Below are 17,048 nucleotides of genomic sequence, written 5' to 3' on the forward strand. Positions count from 1 at the left end.
ACTAAACGAGACCTTAACGAGACTGAACAAGACCTTAACGAGACCTTAACGAGACTGAACAAGACCTTAACGAGACCTTAACGAGACCTTAACGAGACTTAACGAGACTTACTGAGACCTTAACGAGACTGAACAAGACCTTAACGAGACCTTAACGAGACTGAACAAGACCTTAACGAGACTGAACAAGACCTTAACGAGACTGAACAAGACCTTAACGAGACCTTAACGAGACTTACTGAGACCTTATCAAGACTTAACGAGACCTTTGCGAGACTTCCTGAAATGATGATGTCATCACATAAGGATCCCCAAACTGATTCATGGCACATTGGAGGGTGGCCCTTAAACACGTAGGTCCAGCTATAGCTCCACCCCCTGACAGATCTCCAGGGAGCTGGCCAATCAGAGAGAAGGGGGCTTTTGGAGCTTAGAGCCTTAAAGGGACAGTAGCCGTGATGAAGAGTTTCAGACTGAGGCTGAAATCAGGGATTATAAAACACCAGTGAGAGAAAAACTGGAATTATTTGAGATGTAAATCATGTAAAGCTACGATAAGGGCACCAGAGAGACAGTGTAGAGCCTTAAGGACCACCATACCCCCTCTTTAAGATTCGTATTTTTGTTTGTTGAAAAGCCAGCAGCCCTGACTTTTCTTGGGTTGTTTTTAAAAATTGGTTTATGATAATGTCACAGTCAGCTGTACATGTAGAGAATGGAAAGTTTAAAATCAAAGTGTAGAGGAAGTCTTTGTAGTGAAATGAAGAGGTGATGTGGGGTCTTTTTTGTTAGGACAGTCCACTGACAGCTCCTAAGGTCTGGGTCACAGCTGAGAGGGGCTCTGCTGGGTCTGTTGGACCATGAGAGCAGGACGAAGCTCACAGCTCGGGGCCTGTGTTTGTTTTTCAGTGGTGTATCAGCGGAGAGTGTGTAGCCGTTGGGTTTGAGCCAGAGAGCGTGGACGGAGGCTGGGCGCCGTGGAGCGAGTGGTCGGCCTGCTCCAGGACGTGTGGAGCCGGAGTGCAGAGCGCCCACAGAGACTGTGACAACCCAGTGTGAGTGGAAACCTCTGTCACCCAGCGTGGGCTGGCTTCGTGTCCCCATCATCCAATAACAGCACGGGTTCAGGGTTTTAACTGTCAGACCGTTTCTGTCTGCTTTGGTTTGGAGGTACAAATGTTTTAGCTTTCACCTCAAACATGGAGAGAGAAATATTCATTTCCTACTCCACAAAGAGATCATCAACTTTTACTGGTAGGGTTCAGGTTAAACCAAGAAAACACCTGAAGCTGTTTTACCAGAGGTCCAGACCTGCTACCGTAGGACTCTGATCTGATCTTAGGCTCCTGAGAAGGTGACCGTGGTACAAACAAACTTCCTTCAACAGACAGAAATGTTTCACTGGCTGTGTTTGATTTTTCTGACTTTTTCCTTCTTTGGATCTTTATCCTGTTTCTGAGCTCAGTATCAGCTCCACTCCCCACACCTCTCTGAGTTTAAACCTGTGAATATACTTTAATTATTCTTTTTCTGTCCTTCCTGAATGAGTCTGTCTCTCTGAGTCTGAGCCTCACCATCCTAAGTGTGTCTGAGCTAACATGTGTGACTCTCCTGCAGCCCTGCGCGCAGAGGGAAGTACTGTCTGGGCGAGCGGCGCAGGTACAAGGTGTGTAACTCCAGCCCGTGTCAGCGCGAGCTGCCCAGCTTCAGGAGCGTCCAGTGCTCCCAGTTCAACAGCCTGCCCTACAAGGGCCAGTTCCACCGCTGGGAGGCCGTCATCAACAGAGGTGAGCTGCTGCTGCTGCAGAGCTGCTGCTGCTGCTGCTGAGCTGCTGAGCTGCTGAGCTGCTGCTGCTGAGCTGCTGCTGAGCTGCTGCTGCTGCTGCTAAGCTGCTGCTGAGCTGCTGCTGCTGCTGCCAAGCTGCTGCTGCTGAGCTGCTGCTGCTGAGCTGCTGCTGAGCTGCTGCTGCTGCTGAGCTGCTGCTGCTGAGCTGCTGCTGCTGAGCTGCTGCTGCCAAGCTGCTGCTGCTGAGCTGCTGCTGCCAAGCTGCTGCTGCTGAGCTGCTGCTGCTGAGCTGCTGCTGAGCTGCTGCTGAGCTGCTGCTGCTGCTGCTGAGCTGCTGCTGAGCTGCTGCTGAGCTGCTGCTGAGCTGCTGCTGCTGAGCTGCTGCTGAGCTCAGGTCGGCTCAGGGTTCAGGACACATTAACCTGCTCTGCTCCTCCTGCTCTGCTCCTGGTGCTCCTCCTGCTCTGCTCCTCCTGCTCTGCTCCTCCTGCTCTGCTCCTCCTGCTCTGCCCCTCATGCACTGCTCATCCTTCTCTGCTCCTCATGCTCTGCTCCTCATGCTCTGCTCCTCATGCTCTGCTCCTCATGCACTGCTCATCCTGCTCTGCTCCTCCTGCTCTGCTCATCCTGCTCTGCTCCTCCTGCTCTGCTCCTCATGCTCTGCTCCTCATGCTCTGCCCCTCATGCACTGCTCATCCTTCTCTGCTCCTCATGCTCTGCTCCTCATGCTCTGCTCCTCATGCACTGCTCATCCTGCTCTGCTCCTCCTGCTCTGCTCATCCTTCTCTGCTCCTCATGCTCTGCTCCTCATGCTCTGCTCCTTATGCTCTGCTCCTCATGCTCTGCTCCTCATGCACTGCTCATCCTGCTCTGCTCCTCCTGCTCTGCTCATCCTGCTCTGCTCCTCCTGCTCTGCTCCTCTTGCTCTGCTCCTCATGCTCTGCTCCTCATGATCTGCTCCTCCTGCTCTGCTCCTCCTGCTCTGCTCCTCCTGCTCTGCTCCTCCTCTAACTGAACCTCTGTCTGACTCCTCCCAGTCAGCCCCTGTGAGCTTCACTGTCGCCCCCTCAACGAGGATTTCTCTGAGAAGATGAGGGACGCTGTGACCGACGGGACGCCGTGCTACGACGGCAACAAGAGCAGAGACATGTGCATCAACGGCATCTGCAAGGTACAGACACCTCCTCACACCTCCTCACACCTCCTCACACCTCCTCACACCTCCTCACACCTCCTCACACCTCCTAACACCTCCTTACACGGCCTCACACCTCCTCACACCTCCTCACACCTCCTCACACCTCCTCACACCTCCTCACACCTCCTTACACGGCCTCACACCTCCTCACACCTCCTCACACCTCCTCACACCTCCTCACACCTCCTAACACCTCCTTACACGGCCTCACACCTCCTCACACCTCCTCACACCTCCTCACACCTCCTAACACCTCCTCACACCTCCTCACACCACCCACAGCTCCTCACACCTCCTCACACCTCCTTACACGGCCTCACACCTCCTCACACCTCCTCACACCTCCTTACACGGCCTCACACCTCCTCACACCTCCTCACACCTCCTCACACCTCCTCACACCTCCCACACCACCCACACCTCCTCACACCTCCTCACACCTCCTCACACCTCCTCACACCACCTACACCTCCTCACACCTCCTTACACGGCCTCACACCTCCTAACACCTCCTCACACCTCCTCACACCACCTACACCTCCTCACACCTCCTCACACCTCCTCACACCACCCACACCATCCCACACCTCCTCACACCTCCTCACACCTCCTCATACCTCCTCACACCTCCTCACACCTCCTCACACCTCCTCACACCTCCTCATACCTCCTCACACCTCCTCACACCTCCTCACACCACCCACACCATCCCACACCTCCTCACACCTCCTCACACCTCCTCACACCTCCTCACACCTCCTCACACCACCCACAGCTCCTCACACCACCTCACACCTCCTCACACCTCCTCACACCTCCTCACACCTCCTCACACCTCCTCATACCTCCTCACACCTCCTCACACCTCCTCACACCACCCACACCATCCCACACCTCCTCACACCTCCTTATACCTCCTCACACCTCCTCACACCTCCTCACACCACCCCCTTCATCCCTGATACAGTCCAGGTCCAGTCCTCTGGAGGAATCAACAGTTACTGCTGTCACAAGACATCTGAGACCTCACAGACCACCAAGACCACTTAGAGTACTTAGTCCACTAAGACCATTTGGACTTCTTAGTCCACCAAGACCACTTAGACCAGTAAGACCACTAAATTCAGTTAGACCACCTAGACAAGTAAGACCACTAAATTCAGTTAGACCACTTAGACCAGTAAGACCACTAAATTCAGTTAGACCACCTAGACCAGTTAGACCACTAAGCTGTTTGCTGATGCTGAGGTTGTTTGCTGTTTGTTTGCTGTTTGTTTGCTGTTTGTTTGCTGTTTGTTTGCTGTTTGTTTGCTGTTTGCTGTTTGTTTGCTGTTTGTTTGCGGTTTGTTTGCTGTTTGTTTGCTGTTTGTTTGAGGTTTGTTTGCTGTTTGCTGTTTGTTTGCTGTTTGTTTGCTGTTTGTTTGCTGTTTGTTTGCTGTTTGTTTGCTGTTTGTTTGCTGTTTGCTGTTTGTTTGCTGTTTGTTTGCTGTTTGTTTGCTGTTTGTTTGCGGTTTGTTTGCTGTTTGCTGTTTGTTTGCTGTTTGTTTGCGGTTTGTTTGCTGTTTGCTGTTTGTTTGCTGTTTGTTTGCGGTTTGTTTGCTGTTTGCTGTTTGTTTGCTGTTTGTTTGCTGTTTGTTTGCTGTTTGTTTGCTGTTTGCTGTGGCTGATGTAGTGGACGGTGAACTGACCTCAGGATCTGTTTTGTGACATTTTGTGACATTTTGTGACATTTTGTGACATTTTGTGACCTTTCAGTCAGTCTGTGTTTTTTCTCGCTGCCTCATCAGTTTATTTCAGGAGGACTGAAAGTTGTGACACAGAGTGTTTGATGAGACTGAAGTGAAGCAGCAGTTTGTGTGATCTCTGTTTCCTCCTCCAGTCTCTGATTTAACTCCTCGTTGAGGAGGTGGGAGGAGGAGCTACAGAGTCAGGAGAAAGACACCGACCAAACGCTCTCTCAGTTTCTGTCTGTGTTTCTCCTCCTGTTGGACAGAGCGTGGGCTGTGACCATGTGATCGAGTCCGGCGCCGTGGAGGATCGCTGCGGCGTTTGTCTGGGTAACGGCTCCACCTGCACCACCGTGAGGAGGACGTTTGAGGAGAGCGAAGGACTGGGTGGGTTTGTCTCTGTGGGAGCTTTGAAGGAGCAGGAGGAGGAACATCACACACAGAAATGCTCCTCCCTGCTCCTCTCTGCTCGTCTTTGCTCCTCCCTGCTCCTCTCAGCTCCTCTTAGCTCCTCTTAGCCCCTCTTAGCTCCTCTCAGCTCCTCTCAGCTCCTCTCTGCTCCTCCCTGCTCCTCTCTGCTCCTCCCTGCTCCTCTCTGCTCCTCTCTGCTCCTCCCTGCTCCTCTCTGCTCCTCCCTGCTCCTCCCTGCTCCTCTCTGCTCCTCTCTGCTCCTCCCTGCTCCTCTCTGCTCCTCCCTGCTCCTCCCTGCTCCTCTCTGCTCCTCCCTGCTCCTCTCAGCCCCTCTTTGCTCCTCTTTGCTCCCCTCAGCTCCTTTCAGCAGAGCGATGGGAGTCATCAGAAACCCCGTGAGGAGCAGCCATGGAGGTGGTTTGAGGGTGTGTTGAGGAGGGAAGTTTGGAGCATGCTCAGTCCGTGTTTTTTCAGTGACAGTGCAGAAACAGAGATTCACGTAGAGATGTTTATTCATCCTCTGGGTGGTTTTGAAGATTCACAGATAAACTCTGATGAAACATTTTATCTTTTGGTCAGAGTTGTTTCCTGTGGATGCTCACACCTGGCACCGCTCACTGATTTTCTTCTTGGAAAATTTAATTCCTTATTTTTAATGTGTTTGATTGAACACGTGCTCAAACATCAGTTTTTTCTCCGTGGGTTTAACGAGGTCCCTCTGATCAGACCCTCATGGTACGGTCAGTGTTGGTGAGGAGGATCCTGGATCAGGGTTAGTCTGACTCTCCTGTTTTTTGTTTCGGTGTTTCTGCTGCAGCACGTCACATGTTAACATTGAATATGAGTGTGAACCAAAAAGCTGCTCCCTGAAGGAGACGGAAACTTTAAAAAGGACTTTTTTCTGAACTTTATAAACTCTCTCTGTGAACAGTCACACGGTGAAACATGCTCCATCAGACGAGTGTTTTAATCTGCTGAGCGGTTTGTTCAGGCCTTTGTTCGGGGACAGAATGAAGGACGTTCAGCCGCGGTCGACTCGGAGCGAACAATGATTGCTTTAACTCCAGGGTGAGAGAAAAACTCTTTAGAGAAAAGTCGTTATGTAAGACGTCTTTCACTGATCGACACCACACGCTGCAGTGTGACAAGCTTCAGGCTCTGAGACCAAAACGTGGTCATTGTTCCCAAAAATATAAATGTGCTTTTTTTAATGTGAGTGTTTCACAGAACGATCTTAATCTGAACGCCACAATCTGTCCTCAGGATACGTGGACATCGGCCTGATCCCAGAGGGTGCCCGGGACATCCGCATCGAGGAGATGGCCGAAGCCGGGAACTTCTTAGCCCTCAGGAGCGACTCTCCCAACAAGTACTTCCTGAACGGCGGCTGGACCATCCAGTGGAACGGAGAGTACAAAGCAGCAGGGACGGTGTTCACCTACGAGAGGACGGGGCAGCTGGAGAACCTGACGTCTCCTGGACCCACCATGGAGCCGCTCTGGATCCAGGTTGGTGGATTTGATGTTTGTCTGCTCGTGTAGACGATGGGTCCCTGAGCAACAACAAACCCCAAGACCAGAGACACAGCGTCTAGACAGGACTGACCAAAGAGACGGACTGAGGTTTGCTTTACGAGGACTGAACCTTTAACTGTGCAGATGTTTTTGATCAGTCAGAAAGAACCAGCTCGTCTCCTCAGGACGACGGACGTCATCGATCCAACGAGTCCGCTCAGTCTTTCTGATCAAACTCTAAATGTGAAAAGTAAATCCTCATGGAGGCTCTGATCCAGACCACACACAGTTTACGTCCCCCTGATGGTTTGGGTTCCTGTCTGCAGTTCATGGAGCGCCCACTAGAGGCTGTCTGCAGAAACACAGAACAAAGAAAGATGTTTTTAGAGCAACACAAACCTGTTTGTTCACCTCATTATTTCTTTTTATGTCCCTTTAACTTCCTTTAATAGAAACATAGACTGATCTGAAGAAAATCATCAGTTTCTGTGTTGATGGAGGAATAATCCCAGAATCCTTTTCTGTCGTCTGTGTCCCAGCTGCTCTTTCAGGAGACCAACCCTGGAGTTCGCTACGAGTACACCATCAGCCAAAACGTCTCTGAGGAAAATGAAATCCCTGCGTCGCTTTTCTTCTGGAAGCACGGCTCGTGGACTGAATGCAGCGTGACCTGTGGAAGAGGTCAGAGAGACGCTTTGACCCTTTGACCACAAAACCTGAAACCTGAGCCACGTTCAGCCCAGAGCCAGAGAAATGTCTCATTTCATGATGTCAGAAGACAAAATGAACTGGTTGAACTGGTTTGAAAGAGAAAAAATCTGCTAATGGCAAAAGGAAAGATATCTCTTTAAGTTTTTGTGTTATTTCTGAAGTTTTTCTTTTTTAAAAGAAGCTTTTTAAAATAAACTCAGGGTCATTTTTGGTTTGATGGAAACAAGAGATTTTCTGGAGCTTTCAGGTGAATGTGGCTCAGATTCACTCTGATTAAACCTTTACCAACAAATAAGACACAAACAATCTATTTCAGTTTTTATGGTCTGGTGTACAGTGTAATGATGGTTGATGACTTTTGATTTGACCGAGTAGAAAAACTCACTGGAGAAGACAGGTAAAGGATCCTCCCCCTGAGTGGACGAGCTGATGGTTTGACGTTGACTTTAACCTGGTCTGGTTTCCTCTGACGTGTTTTTAAAAGCTCACATTTTCTCTTCCTGATGAATCTGTTCATTTAAAGTCGTCAGCTGAAGAGTTGTTGAGTTTCTGCTGATCGTACAGAGTTTTAGGTTTAGACCAGCAGACTGTGAAGAGTCCAGAAGGAGTTCAGTCAGACCTCACAGACGGACTTTGGTTTGTGCTCTTCACTGAAACACGATGAGGAAAAGTCACAGCTTCACACCAGGAGACACAGAGGTGTCGTTTCTCTCTGCCAGGAGCAGGTTTTTCCCTCATTCAGAATAAATTACAGGAAAACACCAGAGTGAGCGTTAGAGCAACGTTCAGATCCGTGGACTCACCGTGGCTCAGAGTCTCTACATGAGTCTCTTTTCTTCATGATCCTTCCTGGGTTTGGTCAGGTCCGCCCAGCCCTGCCCCTCAGGTGTGGATTAGACAGTGACCTGTCCTGGCCCTCAGGTGTGGATTAGACAGTGACCTGTCCTGGCCCTCAGCAGGCAGGTGATGGAGGGGGGTGACAGGAGGAGGTGAATGAGTCTCAGCTTCAGGGTGAACATCTGGGTTTGACACGTGTTCAGGCTCGTAGACCTGTCTGCGCTCACGTCCAGTCTGAGGATGGAGTCAGCAGGAATAAAACCTGACTCTGAAGTCTGTCTGAGTGTTTGACGCTGTCCTCTCCTCTGTCCTCTCCGCTGTCCTCTCCTCTGTCCTCTCCTCTGTCCTCTCCTCTGTCCTCTCCTCTGTCCTCTCCTCTGTCCTCTCCTCTGTCCTCTCCTCTGTCCTGGTCCCAGGAGTCCAGAGACAGATCGTCCACTGTGTGGAGAAGACGACCGGGATCGTGGATGAGCATTTCTGTGACCCTTCAACCCGACCTGAGGACAACCAGACCAGCTGCAAAAAGGAGCCGTGTCCAGCCCTGTGAGTTCACCTGACACACACACACACACACACACACACACACACACACACACACACACACACACACACACACACACACGCTCTAGTTTTTCTAACCCTGCAGGAAAAAAATAAACGTCTTATTTCCAGATAAAAAACGATGAGTGAGCTGCTCGACAGCGGGGGTTAAAGTTTAACTGAAGCCACTCAGCAGATTTTTACTCCTCAGGCTGAGTTTTTGTCTTTTTAGGTCTGAACATCAAACTTTTTCCGGACTTTTCATGTGATCGTGACACAAATAAAGTCAGAGACACAAACACTTCTCTTAGTGTGAGGGTGTAAATCTGCCGTGAGCCGTTGAGCCAGGCAGGAAGCTCAGTCTGAGCTTGGTTTCTTAACGAACGTCAGAGCATCAGTTTTTATTTATCCACGCTGCGTTCGTCTCTGTGTCAGAGCCTCTGAGAGCTGCAGAGGACCAACGGTTCGTCTTCATGGTGTGTTTTTCCCACACAGCGTCAGAGCACGCCAACCGCCCACAGGAAGTCCCAGAGAGGACTGTGTGCTCACGTCTTTAACAGGCAGCACCATAACACACATTACTGCACTCTGAGACTCCCTGTGTAAAGGATGTGTGTGTGTGTTTCTCTGTTTTGGGTCCACCAAGGTGTGTGTTCGTGGCTCACAAGGCGACGCAGTTTGTTTGGGTCAAAACAAATCATCAAGTTTCAGGGAGACACCTTCGTTTCCTCTGCCACGACGATGCTTTTCCTCCATCTGTGGGTTGACCTGAAGGTGGAGAAAAGGATAAACCAGCTGATTCATCCAGAAATCAAACCTAAAAACCAGCCAGCGGGATCAGAAACAGCAGGAAAATTCAAACCTATCCTCAAAAATCACCTTAGATCAGGACATCATGGATCAGACGAGCGTGTCCTGGTCCCCGGCCTCAGGACGGACTCAGAGACCTCTGATGGTTAGCGTGTTGTTCATGTTAGACCGTATCAGACCACGTCAGACCATGGGATCAGGGTCTGAAGGTTTTCAGAGGATGAACTTTCAGCTTTTAGCTCAAACCAGCTCAGACCCCGGAGAGGAGTATGAGTCCAGGAACAGAGAAACTGCACGAACTGACCCTTTATAACACCACCTTCATCACTAAATACTGACATCTGTGTGTGTGTGTGTGTGTGTGTGTTTGTGTGTGTGTGTGTGTGTGTGTGTGTAGGTGGTGGTCTGGGGAGTGGCAGAAGTGCTCTGCCAGCTGTGGGGGCTCAGGTCTGACCAAGCGGACGGTGCTGTGCATCCAGTCGGTGAGCGCCGAGGAGCAGGAGGCGCAGCAGCCCAGCGCCTGTAAACACCTCCCCAAACCACGGGCGCTGTCCTCCTGCAACACACACCTCCCCTGCCCCGCAGACTGGAACTCCGGGAACTGGTCTAAGGTGGGTCGGATCAGAATCAGATTGTTTCCCTGTTTCAACTGAAACTCCAGGTGGTGTTTTTCTGGTTTGGTTTGAAGCAGAGGTCGGTGTTTCAGGAAACAGGAAGTGGGCTCTGCAGCTCTTTACTGTTACTGATGGCTAAACAAAGCCACGTGTTTCTGGTGGTTACAGATAGAGCTGTTTCTGATGGTCTGAGCTCCTCTCAGTCGGTCAGCGAGTCAGTCAGAGAGTCAGAGAGTCAGTCAGAGAGTCAGCGAGTCAGTGAGTCAGTCAGAGAGTCAGTCAGTGAGTCAGTCAGTCAGCAAGTCAGTTAGCGAGTCAGTGAGTCAGTGAGTCAGTGAGTCAGTCAGTGAGTCAGTCAGTCAGTCAGTCAGTTAGCGAGTCAGTCAGGGAGCGAGTCAGTCAGTGAGTAAGTTGGCGAGTCAGTCAGCAAGTCAGTTGGCAAGTCAGTCAGCGAGTCAGTCAGCAGGTCAGTCAGCATGTCAGTTAGAGGGTTAGTTGGCGAGTCAGTCAGCGAGTCAGTCAGCAGGTCAGTCAGCATGTCAGTTAGAGGGTTAGTTGGCGAGTCAGTCATCGAGTCAGTCAGCGTGTCAGTCAGCGATTGAGTCAGTCAGTGAGTTAGTTAGTAATTCAATGAGTCAGTCAGTTAGTGAGTCAGTCAGTGAGTCATTCAGTTAGTGGGTCAGTCAGTTGGTGAGTCAGTCAGCGAGTCAGTAAGTGTGTCAGTCAGTCAGCGAGTCAGTCAGTAAGTCAGTAAGTGAGTCAGTCAGTAAGTGAGTCAGTCAGTAAGTCAGTTTGTGAGTCAGTTATTGTGTCAGTCAGTGAGTCAGTCAGTAAGTGAGTCAGTCAGTAAGTCAGTCAGTTTGTCAGTCAGTCAGTGAGTCAGTCAGTAAGGCAGTCAGTTTGTCAGTCAGTCAGTGAGTCAGTCAGCAAGTCAGTCAGTGAGTCAGTTAGAGAGTCAGTTAGTGAGTCAGTCAGTGAGTCAGTTGGCAAGTCAGTGAGTCAGTGAGTCAGTCAGTAAGTCAGTCAGTTAGTCAGTCAGTCAGTGAGTCAGTCAGCGAGTCAGTCAGTGAGTCAGTCAGCGAGTCAGTCAGTGAGTCAGTTAGAGAGTCAGTCAGTGAGTCAGTCAGTGAGTCAGTTGGCAAGTCAGTGAGTCAGTGAGTCAGTCAGTAAGTCAGTCAGTTAGTCAGTCAGTCAGTGAGTCAGTCAGTGAGTCAGTCAGTGAGTCAGTCAGTGAGTCAGTTTGCAAATCAGTGAGTCAGTTGGTGAGTCAGTCAGCGAGTCAGTTGGCAAGTCAGTCAGCGGGCTAGTCATCAAGTCAGTTAGCAGGTAAGTTAAGGAGTCAGTCAGTGAGTCAGTCAGCAAGTCAGTCAGCGAGTCAGTCAGCGGGCTTGTCATCAAGTCAGTTAGCAGGTAAGTCAGGGAGTCAGTCAGTGAGTCAGTCAGTGAGTCAGTCAGAGAGTCAGTCAGAGAGTCAGTCAGAGAGTCAGTCAGAGAGTCAGTTGGCAAGTTAGTCAGTGAGTCAGTCAGTGAGTCAGTTAGAGAGTCAGTTGGCAAGTCAGTCAGCGGGCTAGTCATCAATTTAGGTAGCAGGTAAGTTAAGGAGTCAGTCAGTGAGTCAGTCAGCAAGTCAGTCAGTGGGTAAGTTAAGGAGTCAGTCAGTGAGTCAGTCAGTGAGTCAGAGAGTCAGTCAGTGATTGAGTCAGTTTTGGTCTTTGCCTTCCTCTGATTGGACGGCTGGAGGGGGGGCGAGATGAGCCAACAGGACCAGGACTTTGTCTCTGTATGCGAGGAGCCTGCTCCACCAGCCGAGCTAAACCAACCTCCAGAATCAGCCTCTAACTGTTTAAAACCTGGTCCCTGATTCTGGTCCTGACTGTGAGGGGTCTGATGAGGCTGTTTCCCTCCTCACTGTTTGTTTCTCCACAGCTGAAAGGATTTAGAGACGGGGAAGCAGATGGAGCTGAAGTTCCCAGGGTCACATTTCAGACAGGAAACTGTCCTCATCATGAAATCCTGACTCCATGAGGAAGACGTGTCTCTCTGAGTCTCTTTCTCTGTGTCTCTTTCTCTGTGTCTCTTTCTCTGTGTCTCTTTCTCTGTTTCTCTTTATCTGTGTCCTGACTCTGTGTCTCCTCCTCTCCTCAGTGCTCCCTGACGTGTGGCGCTGGGATCCGCCGCCGTAACGTCACCTGCTCCAGAAACACGGGCGCTGACTGTGACCCCCAGAAGAAGCCGCCGGCTGTCACTTCCTGTTTCCTCCAGGACTGCCCACCTGTGGCAGACAACTTTGGAGGCATGGACTGGTCGGGCAGCGGCTGGTCCAGCAAAGAGGTTCTGAACGAGATTAACTCCATACCTGAGCCCAAACCTGCCCCTAAACACAGCACCACCAGAGCCCAGCCCAGGAACCAGGAAGACCTGAACCACATCCTGGAGGGGGACTTCCACTACCACAACAACATCATTGATCCCACAGTGGAAAACAGCGTCCGAGTGGATGATTTTTACTACGACTACAACTTCATCAACTTCCACGAAGACCTGTCAGATGACTCTGAGGGCGGGGGGAAGGATTCAGGGGACCATGATGTGGCTGACGCCCCACAAACACCAGCTCCAACACCAGCACCAACACCAACACCAGCACCAACACCAGCACCAGCTCCAACACCAGCACCAGCTCCAACACCAGCACCAACACCAGCACCAGCTCCAACACCAGGACCAGCTCCAACACCAGCATCAACACAGGAGAGAGAAAACAGCCACATGGAAACTACACAGGCTCCCCCCACCTCCTCAGCCTTCACAGAGACCATCGCTTTGAGAAACGAGGAGCCACAGAGCAGAAAGGACGGCGGTCTGAAGGAGGGCGGTCTGAAGGAGGGCGGTCTGAAGGACGATGGTCTGAAGGAGGGCGGTCTGAAGGACGATGGTCTGAAGGACAATGGTCTGAAGGACGATGGTCTGAAGGACAATGGTCTGAAGGACGATGGTCTGAAGGACAATGGTCTGAAGGACGATGGTCTGAAGGACGGCGGTCTGAAGGACGGCGGTCTGAAGGACAGCGGTCTGAAGGACAGCGGTCTGAAGGACGATGGTCTGAAGGACGATGGCCTGAAGGACGATGGCCTGAAGGACGGCGGTCTGAAGGACGATGGCCTGAAGGACGATGGTCTGAAGGACGGCGGCCTGAAGGACGATGGTCTGAAGGACGATGGTCTGAAGGACGATGGCCTGAAGGACGATGGTCTGAAGGACGATGGTCTGAAGGAAGATGGCCTGAAGGACGATGGCCTGAAGGACGATGGTCTGAAGGAAGATGGCCTGAAGGACGATGGTCTGAAGGATGATGGCCTGAAGGACGATGGCCTGAAGGAGGGCGGTCTGAAGGAGGGCGGTCTGAAGGACGGCGGTCTGAAGGACGGCGGTCTGAAGGACGGCGGTCTGAAGGACGGCGGCCTCGCAGCGACAGAGGAGACCAAACAAACAGAGTCGGAGGATGTGGACGACTTCCTGTCTGAGGATTTTCTCCTGCCTGTGTCCGTGACTCACCCCCCTCAAACACAGACTCGGAGAGAAAAGCACGGCAGACCCTCAGGGCCCGGGGAGACCAGCACAATGCCCAGTCCGGTTTCCCCTGAAAACCAGTCCCCACAGGATGTGGAAGGGGGGCGGTTTGAGGAGGGGGCTGGAAATAACTCTGACGGTCTCTGTGAGGAGGAAAACCCCTCTGAGGAGCTCAGTCTGACCCCCCCAGCCCCTGAGGGTCCTGGGGGTGCTGAGGATGAAGAGTTCAGCTACGATGAAGAAAAGACACCTAATCCACCTTTATCTGCAGATCAGGAGAGTCCTGGACTCTTAGACTCTCCCAGACCAGAACCCAGGGGGGACAGAACTTCAGATATACCTCAGACAACCCCCCAGCCGTCAACGTTTCCTCCTGCCTCTGCACTGGGAGACCTGGACCCAGATCAGACTGGTCCTGGAACGGTTCAAACCACCAGCCAGTTTTCACCAGATGCTGATATTGACCTCAGAACGACCTCACTTCCTGTCCTCACTCCCTCCCCGCTGACCTCAGGTAACCACGAGCCCTCTGCTGACTCCACGTCAGGAACTGGAACAGATCTTTTACCTCCTACAAACCTGGAAGCAGGCGCTCTTCCTCCTCCTCCTCCTCCTCCTCCTCCTCCTCCTCCTCCTCCTCCTCCTCCTCCTCCTCCAGGGGACTTCCTGCCAGCTGCGGTGAAACCGACCCCAACAGCCCCCACTGGGAGAACTGGAACAACGTCCTCATCCAAAGCCCCGTCCTCTGGTTCTGCTCGTTCTGACGACCATGAAACAATCGTCGCAGCTACGGTGAGCAGCAGGGGTCAGACTCCTCCTCAGCGAAGCTCCACGCCAGCGCAGGAAGAGGAATCACCAACACCTGCTGCTCCCGCCGCGCCGACGCGTCCAGAAGATTCCTGGCCGACCTCCGTCCAACCTTCAGCCTCCACACATGTCACGGCCCCGGCTCACTGGACCGCCAGCAACTGGAGCGCTGTGAGTCTAACACAATCTGGATCAGTACTTATCCTGTTAGACCAATCACAGCGTGTCTGCTTTTCCTCCTTTAACGTTTCCAGGAAACGTTTGGAGGAACTCGGTCACCCTGAGAGCAGGGGGCGCGCGTTGTTGTGTTAAAACATATTTTATCAAAGGTTAATCAGAAGAGTCCAACCCAGCATGCACACACACACACACACACACACACACACACACACACACACACACACACACACACACACACACACTCACACACACACACACACACACACACACACACACACACACACACACACACACACACTCACACACACACACACACACACACACACACACACACACACACACACACACGTTAGTATCAGGGCTTTTCTCATGTGTTGTGATGTTTCTGGACCAGTGCTCCACCACCTGTGGTCTTGGTGCCATCTGGAGGACTCTGGCGTGCAGCACCGGCTCAAACTCTGACTGTGATCCAGCAAAGAGACCAGCCCCGGCCCAGAGGTGCTACCTCCGCCCCTGCTCCATGTGGAAAACCGGGGAGTGGAGTAAGGTGAGACAAGTTCATCCAGACGTTGAGTTGGACGTGGAGAGCAAAAGTAAAAGTAGCTCATGCTCATGACTAGGGCTGGGGGTAAACGATTATTTTTAAAACGATTAATTGGGCGATTATTTTATTGATTAATCGACTAATCTAATGATTAATTGGACGATTAATCTAACGATTATTTTTCTGTTGTTCAATTATTTCAAAACCATAATGTTTCCCAAATAAATGCCAAAACGTTGAGTTTCGTTTCTCTACATGCTCACTCCGCCCCTCCTCCTCCTCCTCCCGCTGAGTGTTAGCGCTGCAGTGTGAGCTCGAGAGTGAGAGCCCCCTCAGATAAATGTCCTCTCTTTTCTAAAGTTAGGGGAGTTTTGACTCTAGTTTGTGACTCAGATCCTGAAAAACTGTCTGTAACAGAGAGTGAAGGAGACGCTCGAAATCACGTTATCAGACACTAAACTCCGGGAGCTGTCAGGCTGTCCAAGCCGGAGATGCAGAGCCTCCGTCAGCGCACAGCGCTCTCTGGGAGTGGAGATTTTTCCTCATCAATATTCCTCACGTATGAACTTATGATCTTTACCCATAAAAGTCTCCAATAACACAGCACCTCATGCTGTGAGCTGAAGGTACAGATGAGTATTACCCCCTGGTGTTTGATTTCACCATGAGACAACTACAAGAAAAACAATGATATGATGCGTCGAGTGTTAAAATTTGCATCAATGAATTTTTATCGTTGACTAGTCGATTATGTCGACTAATCGCTGCAGCCCTACTCATGATCTTAACTGAGAGGGTGATATAAAATGATCAGTGCTGATTGAGACTGACAAACCTGCTCTACTGTCAAACTTTTACCAACTTCTGTTTTTCTCTGACTTCAACTGAAACCTCCAGGACATTAATTTCTCATTTTCAGTTTGATGGGGTGTTTCCTTCTCTTTGAAATGAAGAAAGTGAAAATGACAGATGCTGTTCCTGGTAAAAACACTCTCAGAGCTGTTTGATGTCAGTGTTTGCAAACAGGAGCATAAAGCTGCAGACTCAGGGCAGCTCCTCTCAGTCAGAGCTGTGTATGTGTAATAATCTGAGCGTGGTGGTCAGAGAGGCTGAAACTCACGGTAAGTCAGAAGCAGAAAAGTGTTTTTGATGTGAAAGCTGCCCTGATGGATTCTCATGTCGTAAGTTTTATATCTTTGGGTCATGACCAGAGAAATCACCTGGAGCTGCAGTTTGACCCTGAGCTGGTTCGGTGTCTGTCCGTCTGGGTCAGCTGAGTTTATCCAGCAGACTCAGGTTAAAGCCAACCCTCGCCGTCGCTCTGAATACCAACGCTGCTGCGTCTCTCTCCAGTGCTCCAGGAACTGTGGCGGCGGCTTGAAGTCCCGAGAGGTCCAGTGTTTTGACATGAGGGACGAGAGACCTCTGCGACCCTTCCACTGCAGAGCCGTGTCCTCCAGACCTCAGAGCCAGCTGCCCTGCAACCCCCAGCCCTGTCTGGACTGGTACGCCTCGTCCTGGGGGGAGGTGAGTGACACACGGGTCGATAACAGGAGTGGAAACATGCCTCAGTGCTTTCCTGAAGATCTCATAGCTTAGTTTTATTGATGAGGTCCACAGAGGTCTGAACTCCTGCTCTCTCAGTGAAAGGAGCTGCTTTAATGCAAAGACACGAGTTTCAGCTTCATCAGGGTCACGGTGAAAACACGCTGACGACAACATTTAGGAAAGAAGAGTCAGAGAGAGAAAACAGAAACACGCTGTCATCACCTTCATGTTAGCCAGTGGGCTGCTGCACA

General features: G+C 51.1%; 1 protein-coding gene across 1 annotated transcript in view; it reads left to right on the forward strand.

The window, feature by feature from the left end:
• adamts7 (a disintegrin-like and metallopeptidase (reprolysin type) with thrombospondin type 1 motif, 7) overlaps positions 1–17,048 on the forward strand; it is a 59,194-nt gene that overhangs the window by 32,264 nt on the left and 9,882 nt on the right. Inside the window, exons 11-22 of the mRNA XM_074666339.1 lie at positions 910–1,055; positions 1,618–1,787; positions 2,824–2,957; positions 4,978–5,098; positions 6,386–6,630; positions 7,176–7,317; positions 8,601–8,727; positions 9,932–10,145; positions 12,294–13,038; positions 13,618–14,696; positions 15,100–15,252; positions 16,603–16,776. Coding sequence (XP_074522440.1) covers positions 910–1,055; positions 1,618–1,787; positions 2,824–2,957; positions 4,978–5,098; positions 6,386–6,630; positions 7,176–7,317; positions 8,601–8,727; positions 9,932–10,145; positions 12,294–13,038; positions 13,618–14,696; positions 15,100–15,252; positions 16,603–16,776 — 3,450 coding nt within the window. The remainder of the gene's footprint in view (positions 1–909; positions 1,056–1,617; positions 1,788–2,823; positions 2,958–4,977; positions 5,099–6,385; positions 6,631–7,175; positions 7,318–8,600; positions 8,728–9,931; positions 10,146–12,293; positions 13,039–13,617; positions 14,697–15,099; positions 15,253–16,602; positions 16,777–17,048) is intronic.

This window comes from Halichoeres trimaculatus, unplaced genomic scaffold, assembly GCF_033239565.1.
Source record: "Halichoeres trimaculatus isolate MK-OKI-2021-1 unplaced genomic scaffold, fHalTri1.1 fHalTri1_scaffold_3, whole genome shotgun sequence".
NCBI classification, from domain to species: Eukaryota; Metazoa; Chordata; class Actinopteri; order Labriformes; family Labridae; genus Halichoeres; species Halichoeres trimaculatus.